General features: G+C 39.2%; 1 protein-coding gene across 2 annotated transcripts in view; it reads left to right on the top strand.

The window, feature by feature from the left end:
• Positions 1 to 20,479, top strand: part of SPNS2 (SPNS lysolipid transporter 2, sphingosine-1-phosphate) — a 114,651-nt gene that overhangs the window by 58,435 nt on the left and 35,737 nt on the right. For both annotated transcript variants that reach the window (XM_075264897.1, XM_075264896.1), the window contains exons 3-9: positions 1,603 to 1,739; positions 7,851 to 8,002; positions 9,076 to 9,142; positions 11,989 to 12,119; positions 12,901 to 13,053; positions 13,578 to 13,767; positions 18,387 to 18,452. In XM_075264897.1, the coding sequence (XP_075120998.1) occupies positions 1,603 to 1,739; positions 7,851 to 8,002; positions 9,076 to 9,142; positions 11,989 to 12,119; positions 12,901 to 13,053; positions 13,578 to 13,767; positions 18,387 to 18,452 (896 nt within the window). The remainder of the gene's footprint in view (positions 1 to 1,602; positions 1,740 to 7,850; positions 8,003 to 9,075; positions 9,143 to 11,988; positions 12,120 to 12,900; positions 13,054 to 13,577; positions 13,768 to 18,386; positions 18,453 to 20,479) is intronic.

Here is a 20,479-nt window from a genome sequence, read left to right as displayed (position 1 = left end):
ATCTGACAACACATTTATTATCTGGCAGTTTACAATCATATAAAATGTACCGGAATGTATTTTGATTACTAATATCTAATAATATATAAATAATAGTTTTCTTCATCAGATTACAAGTTTACCATCATTCAGTGTTGATTCCATTATCATCTGATATGTATCTAAATTTTTGTCCTGATAATAATAATTTTATATTTATGGCATATGCTTAGGATAGACCATAAATATCTGATCAGTGGGGGAATGACAACTGGATTTTGCATGGATCATTTTTTCGAGGTGGTGTGGCCAGTCTGTGTATTATACTGTATTATATTATATTGTATTATATATTATATTATATTATATTATGTGTATTATATTATATGGAGCTGGAAACAGCTCCAATTCCTGCATAGTGGCCGGCACCGTTACTGCAGTACAGCTGCCATTGAAGTCTATGGGAGATGAGCTGCAGTAACAGAACCCATCATTATAGAGGGCACAAAGCTACCTGCTTCAAGCTCTGCTTAGTATACAGACTGGACACAACTCTCAAAAATGATCTGTGCTGAGGCCATCCACGATCAGATATTTATGGCCTATTCTATTCTGCCATGAATAAAAAGGCATCATGAACAACCCCTTTAAAGGCCATTTCCAACCTGGAAATGGAAGAGGAATTTGAGTTGGAGTTCCACCTCATATTCCTCTCCATTTTCCTTCCATCTGCTGTGACGTTCATTTGCTGAGTAAGCTGAGATGAATAAGCGTAATCAGGAGTGGGGTTTGCACCGCTGGTTCAGAATCAGCCATGGAATTCCACAGAAGGATTGAACAGATCACCTAATTTTTCAGTGTCCTGCTTCAATCCACTGTTGAATTAAGTACAATACTGATGCAGGGCAGAACTTGGTCCTGAATTTGAAGTGGAATCAGCCTCAAAATCAGACCCAATGGCACTGTGTGATCATACCCAAAAGAGACATACACACAACAGTGTGTGTGTAGCACATCCATGATTAAACTGTAACATCTGTGTGCCATCCTTGCCTTCATGGCCCCCATTCACTCAGTGAAGTCAGTGAACACTGACCAAAGAACGGACAGGAAGAGGACATTTTGCCCCTATTTGTGCATATGAGGTCATAGACATGAATGGGTCTGTGAGCTAGCCTGAAAAAACACAGCTACAACACTGACACCACTGGACATGGTCGTATGCATGAGGCCTAAATGTTATTCCCATCAATAGTCAAAATAACTTAGAATGCGTATGAAAAAGAAATAAAAACATCTATTAATATATTTTTCAGATTTCATGAAGGTTGTAGAGCTGTAACTCACACTTGTGCGTTCACGGCACTGCTATACCTCAGTTATATGATATGTTTTATTACTTATGTGATGATAGTGTATATGTTCGTTGATAAATGATTTTTTTTCTAGAGACTCTTTTTTATGTTGTCTAGAATAGAAACCATCTTTTGTCACTATGGTGAGCCTGAACATTTCGATGCTTTGGTGTTTGCACTGTTTGCTGTTGACTCCTTCAGTAACTATGGCTATATGTTCAGTAAGAGCAGTTCTCATCAATCACTAACTCTAACTCTTCTTTGGCAGTTTTCATCTGTAGCTTTATGGTGGCGGCTCCCATATTTGGTTACTTAGGAGACCGCTTCAACAGAAAAGTGATCCTGAGCTGTGGGATATTCTTCTGGTCGGCGATCACCTTCTCAAGTTCCTTCATCTCCAAACAGGTAACATATGAATGGACTGAACATGTATCACCATCGTGCAGGAATGAAGTAGTGAATATAGTATAGTCTTCATAATAAAAACTCACTGGTAAGACAAGCCTATGTATCATACTAACATATGCTTTGTATTACATTACCAAAATACTGTCATGCAGGAATGTACAGATTTTTTTCTCTTCTTATCTGTACTAAAGGGTCATATGCTGCAGCTACACTCTAGGCTGGTCATCGCTGTCATTTTCTAATATGACTAGAATTTTGCACTGACAATAATTAAATTAAAATTAATCAGAGATCACATTGTACTTTAATAATACCCGGAACAATCTGTAATGTTTATTAAACTGTACATTTACTCAGCATTATGCTAACAATGTATTCATTAGTATGGCATACTGTTCCATAAGTCATCCTAAGGGTCAGTTCACACAGAGTTTTTTGGCAGCGGATTTTGACGTGGAATCCGCCTAGAAATCCGCTGCCAAAACCGGCTCCCATTGAAGTAGCTTCTTTTTTCTGTTAGCTAGTAGTGGAAAGAAGAAGCAAGATGACCCTTCTTGCCGCAGATTCCGCGGCTGAATCAGCTGTGGCGTCCGCAGCGCGAGGCTCCCTCCCGATTAGGCCTATTCATTTGGGCCTAATCCGGAGCAGAATGCCATGATGGGATGCCGGTGCACTGTAACGGCATTCTGTCATGGCTAGCTATGCGTAGTGTTCACACGCGGAATGCAAATTCCGCTGTGTGAACATACCCTTATCTGATTGGTGGGGTCTGTCATCTGGGACACCCACAAATAAGCTGCTCGAAGTAGTAGCCAAGCTTGTATAAGTACTCCTTCCACTTCACAGATCAGTGATGTCACATGGCCTGTGTGCATCTTAGTCTCTTTCAAATAAATGAGGCTAAAATAAAGCACAACCTCTAAGCAATGTGCAGCATGGTGGTTGTTAGTCAGTGAAGAAGAGTCTCTTCAAACAGCTGATATGAGGGGATCCTGGGTATCGGACCCCATTATTTAGACATTGATGACCAATCTTAGGATAGGTCATCTATTTATAAGTCTTTGAAAATCCATGTGGATTTTTTTTTTATATATTTTTCACATAAATTAACACTTGCCAATAAACGTGGCAGCGAAGGGACCTTGCACAATTAGTACGTCAGTTAGAACTTTTGGCAACTTTATTTTTCTTTTTTGATTGTGAGTCTTTGTAAAAATGCCATGACTTTTGTTTTCAGGTGTTGAGTGTAATAGAAGTGTAATAATAATCATACGAAAAGCAATTTATTCAGACCTAGTATGACATTTATAGAAGTCTGCTGCAGCACTTCACTTGCACATCGCTCACTAGTTCAGCCAACACAATGAGTGTACAAGAGGGTGTCTGTATTAAGTGCCTGAGCAACATTTGGTATCTGAGGGAGTCCAAAGGATTCTCTGTGACTTTAAGAAGACACCAATGGTACGTGGTAGGTTGTAACAGATTTTGAATTGGAGCCAAAGATCTTATACCTCTGAATGGGTCCTTGTTTGTGAACTTAAAGAATCTGAATGGGAACTCTTAGCCTTATTAGAGTCAACTTTACAAACCTACTCTAAAAGTGTCTCCATATAAAGTCTCTTACCAGGCATTTCAAAAATATTTGAACATCTAGTCAAGTGACATTCTTCGACACTAATAAAAATATATTTGCTCAGCTGAAAGGGTAACACTAAAGGTATTGACTGTACTAGACCCGGATCAGGTGAGCTCAGCATAGTGTGCTAATACACGTTCATGGTAATTGCTCTTCTTTGTTATTCCACAATCCTCGGTTATATGGCAGTGGCTGAGACTTTGTTTCAACCTGTCAGTTTCTCTTTTGTAGTAATTATGACATAACAGCTCCCAAGAATTACAAGGCTACATGAGGTTGAAATGTGAGAGGTGTCACATTCCTATGAAGATTAACTAGAACGCCGAGAGTCACCTCCATTATGAAGCTTTCTTTCATTTTTATATTTGCGTTCCAGTTGCACATGTTTTGTCACACCCTCCCGTGATGTTTCCTGCATGAATAAATCCATAGTCCTTTGTTCTAACTTCCAAAAGCAGGAAAATGTATGTGATCATGCTGGTTACAGTGCCAACCTTATAAAGCACCTGTGCCAGTAATTTTCCTCTGAGCTGAGCATAATGCACAGAAGTTGTTAATATTACAAGGCTTAAGAGTAGTAGTTTAGTTAGGGTTGAACCCAGCTACTAAAGGGCAAAGTTCTGAGAACTTAAATCGAGTCTGTCAGCAGGAAAATCCGTATCAAACTAATGACAGTACCTTGTAGGACTGCTTCTACACTTTCCAAAGATGCTTCTCTTATTCAGCACTGTGACTCCATTTTAATGAAAATCAGCATTTTACTCTTACACAGATTTGTTGAAAAGGGGTTTAGAGGCATTTCTTCTCCTGCCAAGGCTTGGCTCTCCAGTTTTATTCCACCCAGAAAAATGATTCACAAGAAAGCTGTAAAAGCATTAGATATATCACTGCTTTAAGGGATTCTATCATTACAATCCCATTTTCTACAAACACCACATCGGAATAGCCTTTAGAAAGGCTATTCTTCTCCTCCTACCTTTCAGAATTCTTCTCCACGCCGCCGGTCGGTAGATATCCTGGTTTTCATCGTTATGTTAATCAGTTTTCAGACAGCAATGGGGGAATTCCCCTGCGCTCAAACAGCACTGGGTGCATCCCCTGTGCTGCTTGAAAACTGTCCAGCATTGCCTCCATCTTCTACTGGCACACCTCTCCACCACATCCTCTGTGATGTCTTCATCCGGCGCAGAGTATGTTTGTGTAAGCAAAGCGGCCACAAGAAAATGGCTATACGGACATATGCTATCAGCTCTGCCCGAAGCCCGATGGCAGAGCTGACTGCACATGTGTGGGATTTAGACCTTGAAAACATCATCACAAGAAGAAGACATCGCAGAGGACATGGCGGAGAGGAGTGCCAGAAGAAGATGGAGAGTTTTCAAGTAGCACAGGGGACGCCCCCAGTGCTGTTTGAGCGCAGAGGAACGCCCCCAGTACTGTGTCGAGACTCATTATCATAACACCAAAAACCGAGATATCTACCGAACAGCGGTGCGAAGAAGAATTCTAAAGGTAGATATTATATCAGGGATGTATTCTGTATAGTTTGATTGGCTCTGTAGTAAATCGGGAACCCTATTCTGTTACCTCAATCTGCTGAAATTGGACATCAGAATTGTAGCGTGCAGTAAAGATGGAGCATATCATGCACATGGCTATGGCTATTTTTCAGTAAGTGCTACTCAAGCCCTCTTTCTCCATAAATATAGCTCTAGTCAGTGGTGTACACAGGACTGTTTGTATTTTGGATGTAAATCTTTTAACACTCCATTTATCACAACCAGAAACGGCTCTATAGACATAGATGGGATTTCATCATCTCATTTTTCATTCATTGCGAATGTTCTCAGGTTTTATTTGACTAAATGTCCCAATTTAATATCCTCAATGAGCCAAGGTATTTTTTTTGTGAATTACACTATCTGAAATAAGCACATTTTCTCACTGTGTTAATTTACAGGATACACTGTGTGAGGATCACATCAATACAGTGACTACCGCCAAAATGAAAACAAACTTGCCTATCGCCTGTGATAAAAGCGCTCTGCTATTTCATCAGTCCAGTTCTCATGTGTATCTAATATTATTGTCTAGCATTAAACATTATAATCTTAGTGGATATCACCAGAGGGGGCGTATTCCTGACCCAGCCTATGTATTCAGCGATTTTATCTATCTACCATTTGCAGTTATTGAGTAGAATTCCCAGGGACATGTTCCATTTGGTATAAGAGATATGCATGATATTTATAAAAATATACCGGAAATCCAAAAATATATGGATAGCCAAATATCACATCCATGCGTGCTTGTTGTAAATCTCAGTTTGAAACCATCTGCATTGGCAATGGCTCTACAATAAACATTTCTACACACCGGAATGGAGGCTGCACAGTATTTGAGACATGTAACCATAGCTTCCCATTACATGTGACCTAAAAATAGCCATACACATAGAGCAAAGTTGGCCAAATCCTTCAGTGGCATGTATCTTATGTCTATGGAGGTATGCCAACAAATGATGTCACAATAAAGAGAAGCACCGAGCATGTTATATTTCAGTAAATTCTTAGTGCTTACACATATTTTCATATTCTGTGTATTTTCACGGAGGTGTAGCTGTAGAACTAGATTTGATAGAGCATTAAATATAAGGCCCTTAAGACTAAGCTCTATTATCTAATGTATTTGCTTTGGACATAGAGCCTCTGCTAACTCATTGTATAATAGTCACTTTTCTACCAGTACCAGTAGAACTACAGACTACTTAATCCTGATGTTCAGGGTCTTACACATTCATTCTTCTTCACTTTTCCTTGGTTGATGAAGCATCTTCATCTTGTATTCACAGACACTTCGAGATTACTCTTTATGCTTGAAGACAAATATTGGCATGCAATCCCACAGAGGAGTTACCTATTCTCATGCAGACGGCGTAAATAATATACACAAAGTGCATAGCCTGAAGGACACAGAGCTACACAAAGACAGGCAGAAATGTTTTATCAATGTGTAATGACCTGGGTCCACCACAAAGGCTGACAAGCTCCCTAGAGCTGTGTGTGTCCAATTTACTAGTCATCCACTGTCCCTGGCTGGGGAGTCGCATGGCCGCTTGACGTAAAGGTGTATTACTGTTCTAGCGAATGATGACTATTTTTACATAATGGAAAGTTTATATATAATCTTTTTAGCTATTCTTCACATTTTCATGGTCACTTGGTGGGTCCGGTGCAAAGATTTTATAAGTGCCCCCTCCCATTTAAAACACATTTCCCAACTTTCAAAGGATACCAAGACAAATAAGTGAGATTGCATGCACAGCACCTCACTGCCGGGGGATGTGTTATCTTAAGCCCTACCTCTAAGTTCTTCCATTATCCCTCCCTTTATCTCCACTTATGCCTACCAAGTTCCTAGGTGCCCCGACACAGTAGTAGTGCCCTTTAGTGTATAACACATAGTGATTATGCCGCCTTCATTTTCTCCATATCATACTCACATACCCTCATGTGTCCCCATATCATATAGTGCTCATCGCATCTACCTGCCGCAGACATAATCAACCAAAGCCTCAATGGAGCTAAGCTCCAGTCTACACCATTGTATTCAGCTTTATCTGCATCCTAAAGAAACTGATAAAATAGGGACCAGCTGGAACAGCACACTGTCCTACGCGACCGAGTCACCTGAGGAGGCTGCCACTATTATAGGGCCCAGTGCTGGTATGGAAGTACTATTACAGCTCCCTATAGTCCTACTATGACCATGCATAAAGAAGGATAATACAGTTGTAGAGACCTCTGGCTGTCTAAGGCTAACGGAAACCATTCTGGATTATTACCTACTGAAGATCTATTATGTCCTTTTTCATTCTGTATTGTAAACGTCACACTGTGAATATATAGAAAGGACATAAATTAGCATTGACATCTCTACATTTCAGCTGTCTGTTCATGAAGATATCGTCCTCGTCTTTCACAAAATGTGGTCAAGTTATATTATTATGTGTATAATTTATTTGCCATGATTTCATTAGTGATACTAACAGAAGGCCTGATATATATATATATATATATATATATATATATATACACTGTATGATACATTAACGCTTTATCAGCCAGTGATAATGATGCCTATTTGTTTGGAAGGGAAAGCAGATTTACTGTAAGATTAACTATACAGATCGCTTTAAAAAGCAGAGACAAAACAAAGCAGTGTAATGATTCTGCCATGTTTATTGGGATTGTCTAGCAGATAATAGGACCCCTGCCAGGAGAGAAACACCCTGCTTCTTCTTTTTCATATGTATTCCCATTACATGCCCCCTTACCAGTTACTGTAGCAACCAAAGAAAATTGCTTATACATTAACTCTTTCAAGGCTAGAAGGAATGAATACTGAACGTGTTTATTGTTGTGAATCTGATATATGCTATATAATATTTTCTTAAATTTCTTCTTTTTCAGTATTTCTGGCTGCTTGTACTCTCTAGAGGGCTAGTGGGCATTGGGGAGGCTAGTTATTCAACCATTGCTCCCACCATCATCGGAGATCTGTTTACCAAGAACACCCGCACACTTATGCTGTCAGTCTTCTACTTTGCTATCCCTCTTGGAAGGTAATTGTTGTTACATGGGATATATTGTACTGTATATGAAGAGAATTCACAAGGGACAACCCTTAGTCAGCACAAGCAGTTAGGCTATTTATAGTCGTGGCACCTCGAGCGCAACGACTTTCCATACCGAGCGTGCAATGTACATGTGTCAGTGCATTAAGGTTTGTCTTTACACTTAATCCATTAGTCCAATTTTTCCTATAATATGTCAAATAAGTGTAAGTTTAAAAAGCCCTAGCATGAAATGCATAAAGGGTTATCTGGTTTCTAACATTGATGACCTATCCTTAGATTAGACCATCAATATTAGCTCTGCAGAGGTCCAACACCTGTGACCCCTGCAGCTCACTGATACCAAGACAGCACAAATTGCAGCAGTATTGTTTATATACTGTGAGTCGTGCTGTTCATGCACCATACAAAATCTAGTGGCAAGTATATAAAAATAATTTATATATAAATGTGGAGGACTATGGTATGCATTTCCACATCTTATACATGATATCTTAAGATCATTTTTTGACATTAGATCCAATTTTTTTGGTATGACAGGGTTTTTTTTTTTTTAACTTGGCTTCAAAGCCTTTACTTTAACTAGAGTTAATAATATAAGATACATGTTCATTTAGAGATTTTTGTTAGTGCACCCATAGTCATAGAGTGACAAGAACAAAAAAGTACTGTTTACTAGAATAACTCTTGAATCTAACTTCTGCATAGAGTACCCCTACAATAGCTGACATTGCATTGGGAAGTACCAGACTGGGTGGCAGCTAGGTTCCTGCTGACCATTTCCTATAGAAAAGTGTCACTATGAGATCATTTCCTCACTGTACATTAGTATTCTTCTACTGGTCACTGGAAACATCTAAAAAATGTGTTTTCCATCCTATAGTTTCCATTTTATTTATAAACTGTTGATGTATATTATTATTATTATTATAAAAGACCAGATTTTTCTTTATGGTTGATGGGCTTTTACTTGCTTCAGCATTTATTATATATAGAAAATATGTAGCTTTAATATATGTGTTGTAACTTTTGTAAATAGCTCTCTTTTTCTTTACTCACAGTGGCTTAGGATATATCACTGGTTCAAGCGTCAAGCAAGTAGCTGGGGACTGGCGTTGGGCATTGCGGGTAATGTATAAAAATACATTTTTTTGTGATGATCTATTGTATTCATGATGAAAGAACAACTTGCTATGTATTTACCATCTAAAACAAAAGGGGACAACAATCTTGAGACACAAATTTTGACCATTAGCCATAGTCTTGTGAAATTCCATTGTAAGGCCGGGTACACACGGGGCTTTTTGGTACCAAAAAATGGGTAGCCATGACTGGATGCCAATGCAGTGCACCGGCATCCAGTCGCGCACTTCGCACCAGTTGGGAGGAGGGAGTGTCTTCAGGCAGATTTGCTAGGCAGATCGGCCTGAAGAATGAGCATGTCTGTTCTTTTTTTCCGGGAGCCGGAACAAACGGCTGACCGGCTCCCATTGATTTCAGATCAATCAGATTTCAGAGCTGTCTTTTTGGTCAGGATTTTAAGGTGAATACAGCCTGAAAATCCTGACCAAAATACCCCGTGTGAACTCAGCCTAATTGTCCTACCTATAGCAGTGTGAATAGACTTCCATTGATAGAAGGGAGGAGATGGGGAATATTTTCAATCATTGTTTAGCGTATTTTGCTGGTGTATTCCCTTATCTTTCCACTGCTATTTGTGGCTGACTATTGATTGACTCCTAGCTGCATTTTTTTAAAATTTATTTTATTGTCATAAGAGTCTTGTACTATGTGCATTCCTTTTGCAAATACACAATAACCTAATCAACCTTATATGTGGAATAAAATACTAGTGAGATTTTGTTTCCCATATGTTTATTTTTTTCAATGGTTTCAAGATTTTCACATCCCTGGCATCAAATCCTGTACACACCATCTATTATGCGTATGCAAGCTTCTGTACAATAGTAGAACAGATGAACATACCACATGGTAGGACTTGAGAGATTCCCTAGACAGAAATAAGTATGTTGTAAGCAACTTCAACATTTATTATAAAATAAAAAAAATCTTATTTAGCCTTTGAGGGTTTATGTGTCTCTGCATGGAAGATTCGCACAGGATGGTTGATGATACATTATACAATAGAAAAAATCATTGCAGGTTCTGAACACCAGATTCAGATGTAAGGATTGTAAATGTCAGTACTAAAGAATCCATGGGAGTCGCTGTTTTGTCTGACTGACAGCATAACTATAGTTCGCTCATCCATGCTTACCTGCTGCTTTCCTTATTTTGTATTATTGTGTTGAGCGACGAATACAAAATATCACACTGTAAGAAACACATTCTTATACAAGGCTTTCTCTAAGACCCTGTTCACTCTGTCAGTATACTCTGCAGTGCTACCTGCGCACATAAAAGTGTTTACCAAAATGTGTGATAAATGCACTTGCAGATTTTGTTGCCAATTTCAAACCTCCCATTGAAATAGATCAAATCTGCAGTGACCCTCTGCACAAAAAATCTCTTTGACTTAAATGCTACAGTTTTATGCTTTGGATTTTCCGCATGCAAATTTACCCAGAAAATCTGCATGTAATCCACAAAGTGTGCATGTAGCCTTACTGCCAGAAATTCTGGTAGTAAGGAAAATCTGGAAAATCTGTTAAATCTGCTAAATTTAATAGTCAACAATATTCATCAGTGTTTGCTGAGATTTATTTAAGAAATGATCCGTTGAATAGAAGCCATGACGCTAGTGTGAATAAAGCCAAATAGATTCATCTTGCTGTACTAATGCAGCTGAATATTTAAAACAATTTTTTTATGAAAATGGTGACCATTTAAAATTAGACCGGGTGCTTCAGCCTGCACTTCATCTGTGAAATACAGGCAGGCTGTGTCTAACAAGAGCGCTATGGCGAACACTGGCATTAGTATCGTATCACATCCTAATCAGTAGCAGCCGCTGGATGGGTCTCATTGCCACTCATGGGTGTCTAGGATTATAACAAAGGCTCTTTCCTGTTTTGAGAGGAACAAAAACAACAAAGCTAGTTTCCAGAGCTTAAGCGCTGACCCCTTATACTTTACATTTCCTTTTTATTCATCTAAGTGCTAGCATTGCTTGTGTGATCATAAATCCGATGTAAGGCTTAAAACAGGAAACATTGCTTTTTCACCTTTGGCTTTCTCGAAAACTTTGTTGGCAAATCCAGTCAGTGACTAGGGATTTCTAGCTATAGTAAAATTATATTTCTGTCCTTACTGTATGACCATTCCTTTGTTATTTCTCAAAAAATTGTATGAAAAAAATGATCAACTAGTAACACCCAGTTGTCTAATTTGTAGGAAGAGTAACAGAGGGATGATAGAGTTATAAGAAAATATAACTTAGAATTATTATTTGATACAGTATACAATTAGCTCCTCAAATGGACATGTCAAAAGAGGTGGTGGGACCTATCTTCAGAGTAGTTATGTGACGAATTGTAGGCCATAGTCTACTAATAGCATGTATTAAACCAGAATATTTGATTTTGTAGTCCGCCTGCTGAAATAACATGTCTTAATGTATGTATCCTTGAGGCTACGAGCTTCAAGCCTGGGTACTTGGAGGGATGCTCAAGGAGGCATCATTGCTGATACTCATTAGGATTAAACAGATGCGGACTACTTGAGGCTTGATGAACACATACTTAACACTCCGATGACAACCTCTCAGCATTCCTTATCAATCTCTCTTATAACATCTCTTAGGTTTATGAAAACACTTTTCTGATGTGATCTCCACTGTGAGTCCCTTGTGTGAAAACAGTACATTGCAAATGTTTTTTTTGCTGTTGATCTCAGTTACTGTTGAGTTAACCTGTATTCACTGCAGTACCTTTTTGGGCTGAATTTCTCTGTTTTCTGCTATACTTAATATCATGTTAAAAAATACCATTTTCTACAAATGTAATGTCTTTCAGGTCTCCCCAGTTCTTGGTATGATAACTGGAACTCTAATACTAATATTTGTACCTGTGGCAAAAAGAGGACACACAGAACAGCTGAAGGCACGGAGTTCATGGTTCCGAGACATGAAAGCTCTTATAAGGAAGTAAGTTACCTGCCATAGAGAGGTTCAGGATTCTTAAAGGCAAGAATGTAATTTTAAGTACAACTAAGTTTGTAAAGTATTGTGTGTACAATATATCCATAATTATATGATAATCCCATTATATCCCATAATCTGGTTCAGTCTACCTTGGTAATTATATCTTTCTGTTCTTAACATAGTCCAACTGGTTTGGCCAAGCATGTATGTGCTTTAAATGGGAAAAGAGGAATAAGTTGCTGCAGGACACCCCTGGCAGCAGTTTATTTTCTTCAAGAACAAAGGCCCAGACATTTTCATATTCTTTCTTCTACTTGGATGTGATGAACAAATATTGGACTAGCATATCATAGACATTAGATTATTGGCTAGTTACGACCAAACCATCAGGTTCAGTTTACTCAAGTATAATGTGTATGGCCACACTTACCTTTGGAGATTGTTTCAGATAAGTACACCTACAATCTTCAACACTGGGCAAGCCAGAATACTAATATGTTTTCAGAGAGCTTTTACTTTGAGACTTTGAAGAATTCAGTTTCTCTTGTTTACAGACTATTAGAATGGAAGTCAATCTGCATTATTACATATTTTACTGGATGATGGGGTCATGCACTAGCAGAGACACACGTTGGTTAAATAGCTGGTGTATATATAAGGAATTTAAGAAATCTGGCAGAATCCCAAGAAAGTACAGAAAAAAGCAAATTCAATTATTGGGTCACATCTGGCCAGCTAGCCAGCCAATATCTCTAATTTGTATATTTCCTTTTTATTTTACCAGTCGCAGTTATGTCTTCTCTTCACTGGCAACGTCTACAGTGTCATTTGCAACTGGGGCTCTTGGTATGTGGATTCCTCTATATCTCTATAGAGCACAAGTTGTACAGAAAGCAGTGGAGCCATGCAACTCTGGACCCTGCAGCACTAAAGACAGGTGAATTTTCTGAATTTGTAGGAAATTGTCAGAAGTAGTAAAGTTTTGCATTTAGTTCTAAACATTCTCCAATGACTACAGGCATTTATATGCAGTATTTCTATAATACTTATTTTATAATCCATCACTTTTGTCTGCGTTAAGGGGGACCCTTAGCATAGGAGTGCTTATAGAATACAATGGACATGGATGGACATCAGTTTATTTTACATTATGATTTCCTCCAGAATGGAGCTGAGAAGGAGGAGAACCCTCAGGTATATACATACTTTGAGATCTGAGGTATACTATACACATTTTATAGTTTGCTGGATATAGATATCAAAATTTTCACTTAAGCTCACCATACACATTAGATGACCATTGGCTGAGCCGAACATGCATGTGTATGGGAGGATCGGTGTATATGGCTAGCCCTGGCACACAGAAATGAAGCTCTGTAACTAAACCTGCCTTTTTTTTTTTATACCAGTCCACGAGTGGTTCCCCATGTCCCTGACAAACCTGTCTATGTCTTTCCACAGTCTGATTTTTGGAGTCATCACCTGCATCACCGGCTTTCTCGGAGTGATAACAGGGGCAGGAGCTACTAAATGGTGTCGATTGAAAACTCAACGTGCTGACCCACTTGTTTGTGCTGTAGGCATGCTGGGATCTGCGATCTTCATTTGCTTGGTCTTTGTAGCTGCCAAGAGCAGCATCGAAGCTGCATATGTAAGTCACTTTACTAGGAAAATCTTTTCTCTGGTGCCTTTCTACTGCTCTAAATAATTCCTGCCCAGTGAGGCTGAAAGAAACCGTCTGTGCGGCTCAGCTGGTATCCAGATTGCACATGATCTGCAATTGTTATACTCCTATAACAGAACTAGTGCCACCCACTCAGTCACTATTGCTTCTGGCATAGCCCTCCTTCCAATGCAGATAGTGTAACCATACAGGATGCCTTCACTTTTAAGGTGCTGTGTGATAAAATAATACTCATTAACTTCTTTTATAAGTTTGCAATTGGATTTGGAATTCTTTTTCATTATGTATGGAAGCCATAATAAGTGCTGCATTATGTGATATATTGTTGGAATTTACAAATATACGATGGCCATACTAGCCATTGATACTGATAACTACAGTGCCATATAATATAATAATCTACATATAATATAATAATAACATAATCAATATAAGCAAGTTCTCCAGGCTGCAGTATTATGAACAGGCCACGTTCTATAGGTTTAGGTGACAAAGGGTGACAAATGCTTTTTTAATATGGACTGCGTTAAAAGGGTTTCCAACATCTCTGTGTCTATAAAAGACTGCAGGATATTCCTTGAAGACAATAGGTGACTTCAGTGACCCCCCAGCTATACTAATACAATAAAAATGGACTTTGGACTTCATTTTTTATTCTAATAATAGCCTGTAGGTCTGCAAGCACATTTGCTTCTGGTAGAGGGGCCTACAGGCCAGATAAACCCTACTAGGGCCCTAAATAGACATGTAGGGGATTGGTTGGTACAGCAATCTTATTACAGCATAATATATTACATATGCTCATCTTTACAAGCTGCTAAGTGTAAGCATTACAGATATCAATATAATGTGCTTATCTCACTTTTCTAATACAAGTATTGTCTAACCTAGATTGAATCAGAAACTTCCTGTACCAATGACTTCAGACCCCACTGAAAGCCTAGTGTATTCTAAAAATATAGCTTAAATTCACAGGGATTTTAACACCACCGCATACTTGCCAATGCAGGTTTATTTTCATGAGAAAACGTAATGCTGCAAAATTGGAACAGTAAATGTATTTTACAAGTACACAAGGTTTTTATGTAGCTATTATTCTAGGAAAACAAGAGGATCTTACAACAACAGTGATTTTTATGTTATCAATATATCTGTTTCATTGTGCAGGGGAGCAAAAAAATGTTTATAAGGGGACGCTTAAAAAGCATTAACTTTGATTTGTGACAAGTCGGCCGATCAGTTTAGCAAAACAATGTCTGTGGAATTACACCAAGGAACAAGAATGAATGATTAAGACAAGAAAGTAGGCATCTAGCCAGTCATAAAACCGAACCTGCTTATTATTCTGCCGCTCCATACTGAAGACAACAGCAGTCTTGAATGGTTTTGGCTATATGCACATTATATAGCGTACACGTAACATTATTTTCTATTGAATAGTCAGTTACATTGATTGAGAAAAGACAGTCAGACCTAGCTAAGAAAACCAATAGTTGCTCACTAGGATTCCTTCCAGATCCAGTTTATTATCAAGATTGCATTTCAGAGCACTATGAATTCTAGGACACATACATATGAAAAGGTTTACATATAGAATAGAAAAAACAAGTAAAATAAAGATTAACTAAATGAGTAGCCGACTGCTACAAAGGTAGGAAATGAGTAATTTATCTCAGTGTTATTAAAGGGGTACAGCTTGTTAAATTCTCTACTTATTAGAATTTGACTATTATTGGGCATGTAGCTATGTACCCTGTTTCCCCGAAAATAAGACATCCCCCAAAAGTAAGCCATGGGGGGAGGTTTTGTTAAATTGCCTAATATAAGGCACCCCCCGAAAATAAGACATCCCCAAAAACACTGCAGCCGGCAGAACACTGTGCACGATGCACAGGTATGCCGGCTGCTGCCTCTGCTGTGATACCACTGTTCCTGCTGCTGTAAGATGAGCTGGGACAGCATCATATGCTGTGGGGAGTTCACTCTCCCAGCTCATCCCACAGCAGCCAGAACAGTGGTATCACAGCAGAGGAGGCAGCCAGCTTTCCTGTGCACACGGAGCACAGCGTTCAGCTGGCTGCAATGCCCACTAAGTGAGGCTCTCCGGCACAACCGCCGGAAGCCTCGCTAATCTCTACTAAGCCCCGCCAACCATTTCCACCACCATGACCAACAGCAGCACCAGCACTGCTATGAAGATGGGGAAGGTAACTAGCATACATCCCCCCCCACCACCTGTTGCACCACCTACAACCGGCAGTCATGCCGGCACTCCATTAAGGAAGCGCCGGCATGACTGCCGATTGTCCCCTGCTCCATAAGACATCCCCCGAAAATAAGACAGGTCATATATTTCGGAAGAGAATTTAATATAAGACACTGTCTTATTTTCGGGGAAACAGGGTATGTCATAGCGAAATTGTCCCTTTAATAACTTGCTTGTTGACTACACATAGAGATATAATAGGAATAACTGAATAGAATACAAATATATCAGCATGTGTTAGCATTGAATATTGTATGAGATACAAGCGGTGCAGATAAGGCAGAGTGGAGTAGTAGCAGTCAGCATACAATGTTCTTCAAAGGCTAGATGGACAATAGCATCAGAGTAAGAACACAAATAACAGAGCAAAACAATAACTGGAAAGAGAGTCCTAGTAAATACACAGGCGATGGGATGGGCGGCTTTGTATTACACACATTAGAGTAATGTACATCAAAAGGCCACTTTCCTTGTATCCAGATAATGTACAGAAAGCAGTTAATAATGTCACAATGTACCAATAGCAACTTGAAAGAACTGAGCTTAGGTTTTATCTTTCGTGTTCTTGTAAAAGTCACATCACATGTCATTCATAGAATGCTCTATAATACATATACTGTAAAAATGTATTTCTATTATTCTCATTTATTAACACTGAGGTTACAGATCATAGAGTTGTTGCACCTCTTAGCATACCTTTACATTTATGTAGTTGTATTTTCCCGACAGCTGAGTTGCCATAGGTTGTAAAATGAACAAAGTATTAAAAAGTCTTAATGGTTCACAAGGTCTATGGATTGCAATGAGGGAAATATACTAAATCATCTACGTCAGTTATCTACCGTAGATAGACATAATGTGGCATATCTATGGCATACAGTTATTTCTGGTGCCAAAGATGCACCACATCGTTCCTTCTCCAACCAATAAACTTAATAGTCTTCAGTAGTTAATACCTTTCTCCAACCAAGGCAGAGATGCGGAAATGCCAGTTTGACTTCACTATAACTCATGCCAGAGCATGAGAGTTCACATAGGAGTGCACCTGAATTATTAACAGGCTGGAGCCTCTTAATAATTCAGGCACAACCTTACAGAACGCCAGTCTCAATAAATTCCCCAAAAGATACCACATATCAAAGTATAGATCTACCCCAATATGCCGTGGATTGCTCCTAGCAGAAGATTTCACATATCTTACCTCCTTGGACATACGAGAACATGCGTATTCCTCACATATCTCACCTATTGTACATGCCTGCTCTGTGGATTGTCTTTACTATGACAGTTTGATAGCAAATATATAATTTGCTCACAGTTTTATTACATCACAGCCATTTGGAAAGCAATTTATCTATGTGTTTATGTGTTTATAGCACCTTAATATGTGCAACTAGTCAACAAAGAAATAAATCATTTTGCACACGACTTGCTTTTTCTGCAGCTGCACTCAATTTTTTTCCATGTTATGTGTAAAATTTTATTTCCTTGTCTGTCTGCAAACCGAAAATATACAGCATAAACGCAACATGTGATGTTGCGAACCTTGACACTTGGTGTCAGGAACAGCTCAATACTAGCACAGATGTGAACAGTGCCTTATAGTGGTGATGTTTCCCAAAGGTGTAAAACTCACCCTAGACATTATGAAACCCAATGAATGTTTGGCATGGCTGAAATAGCATGCTTATATTATATAGAATATGTACAACAGCTATATGCAGATTGAGGAATCCATCATATTAGTTATGAACCTTCAGATTGTTGAGTTCAAAGCGTCATATATTCTCAGCCTGAACATCTCAATATTTGTTAGCTTCCATAGACTATAATGGGGTCCGTGTGTTTTCCACGTGCTTTCATAAGCTCACCACTTGTCAATACTTTCGGTATTCCATATGAGGGGGTCCCCAAGCAGACTACCCAAACGGAATACTGAAAGCAGATGTGAACCAGGCCTAAGTGACAGTTTAGGAATTTGCAAATAAATGTCGGCTAATATTTGCATGTACCCATATAGTGGACCCTCAGAATGAATTTTACCCTAGGTACCACTGCCCAATACTGCCTTTGGGTACACACCACCGATTTACAACCTATGATATGACAAATCCTTCTCTGCTGTTTCTCTTCAACAGCTATCAGACATATTACAAAGCATTCTTTAGCAGATATAATTTCCTTTTTGGGTATTTTGAATGTTTTCACAGTTTCAGTTCATACGTGTTCTTTTAATTTTAGTATAAGAAATACATTCAAAGTAATTTTTAGAATTACATGTCATTTTCTTAAATTAATGGAGAATATTATATCTTGACAGATTTGTATATTTGCTGGGGAGACGCTACTGTTCTCTAACTGGGCCATCACCGCTGATATGCTAATGGTGAGTAAAGAATGACTCCTTGTTCCCCTCCTCCCCCTCCATGTCTCCCTCCTATTTCCACATGCCGTTTCTTGTTTTCCCTCCCTTCCATCTCTACCTAATGATTATTAATATATTGATAGCAAATAATTTATCTATGTGGGATCAGGCATTAGAGAATATGCTAATGGGTTAACCATTGAGGATAATTCCAAATACAATTGTGTTCCCTCCGTGTCTCTGCCTGTTGAATAGGCTTGTCGCGTACAAACTGGAAAAATCTCTGATACTCAACTATGAGAACTTAATGTTTATGAGATATATATAGTGGCGTAACTAGGAATGGCGGGGTCCCGTGGATAACTTTTGACATGGGTCCCCCCTCCGACCGACACCGACGCCGAAGACCTCGACCGACCCCCTCCTACGCATTCCTGCGCATTCTATTATTCCCCATAGTGGCCCCTGCACACAGTATTATACCCCATAGTGGCCCTTCCACACAGTATTATCCCCATAGTGGCCCCTGCACACAGTATTATATCCCATAGTGGCCCCTTCACACAGTATTATCCCCTATAGTGGCCCCTGCACACAGTATTATCCCCCGTAGTGGCCCCTGCACACACTATTATCCCCAATAGTGGCCCCTGCACACAGTATTATCCCCAATAATGGCCCCTGCACACACTATTATCCCCAATAGTGGCCCCTGCACACATTATTAGCCCCCATAGTGGCCCCTACACACAGTATTATGCCCCATAGTGGCCCCTGCACACAGTATTGTACCCCATAGTGGCCCCTGCACACAGTATTATCCCCCATAGTGTCTCCTGCACACAGTATTATGTCCCACTGTGGACACCCATAAACAATTATTATACTCTGGGGTTTTTTCAGACCCCAGAGTATAATAATCGGAGACCCGGGGGAATAAAAACATAAAAAAACACCTGTCCCCCGGCTCCTACACTGTCTTCTCTGCTGCCGTCTTTCTTCTATGACATGGGATGTCACATGACCCGGGACGCAGGCCGGGTTCACGTGACGTCAGAAAGAACGACAGGAAGGAGGCCTGGCAAGATCGTGTAGAGGTAAGTAACAGTGTTTTTTATGTTTCTCACCTCTCCCGGTCCGCCAATCATTATACTCGGGGGTCCGAAAAGACCCCAAAGTATAATGATAGCAGCAGTAGCGGCTGTCATCTGACCCCTAATGTCCCGGGCCCTGTGGCAGCTGCCTCTGCTGCTATGGCGGTAGTTACGCCACTGGATATATATATTGATATACAGTAATAAGTACAGAAATTCTTATTCATGCGCTCAGTGTTGAGCAGTAATGAGCACCCACTGGTGATAGAGCATGATGATCAGCTCTTGCTTAAAAGTCGATCACAAAGTCCAATGCACACTTCGTGTAAGATGAACCGAGGGTCATGTGATCTATCACCCCCCCCCCCCATACATTATGTCAGCAGCACATCCCTGTTTACGCATCAAGACATGCTGTCATCCAAAAATAATTTTCAGTATCAGATAAAAAAATGTGGTAACAGGCGTTCATTGGCCTGTAAAAGGGCCTTAATGCATTAATATTATAAACCAAATGCAAAAGCTTATTGTTTAGGAAATCTCAAAATTAAATTAACATTTTAGTAACTCATTTGACCTAAAAAGCTCAAACAGTATCATATTATATAAAGACATTATGGCTTATTAGATTTTTCTGGATTCATCACTTTAGCTCCATCTCAAAACTTCTTGCAGTTACTCATGTTTAATACGTTTTTATATGTTTTGGGACTTTTTACTAATGTTCTGTTTAATGGACCCATTAGCTGTGCAGTAACTTGACATGCTCTATGCAGCGAGTATAAAAAGTTCTAAATATAATTTAATGGTAAGAGATGAATAGTTACAGTGAGCAATTCTATGACCTCCAAAGCTTTCAGAGGGATTGTGTCTTGAAATGTCTATTTATTTTACAATTTCATGTGTATTACTTAGGCATGGACCTTGTCTGGTTTTGTTTGCTGGTATGTGCAG

The sequence above is a fragment of the Leptodactylus fuscus genome, chromosome 2, assembly GCF_031893055.1.
Source record: "Leptodactylus fuscus isolate aLepFus1 chromosome 2, aLepFus1.hap2, whole genome shotgun sequence".
Lineage (NCBI taxonomy): Eukaryota > Metazoa > Chordata > Amphibia > Anura > Leptodactylidae > Leptodactylus > Leptodactylus fuscus.
This window is presented reverse-complemented; position numbering and strand designations above follow the sequence as displayed.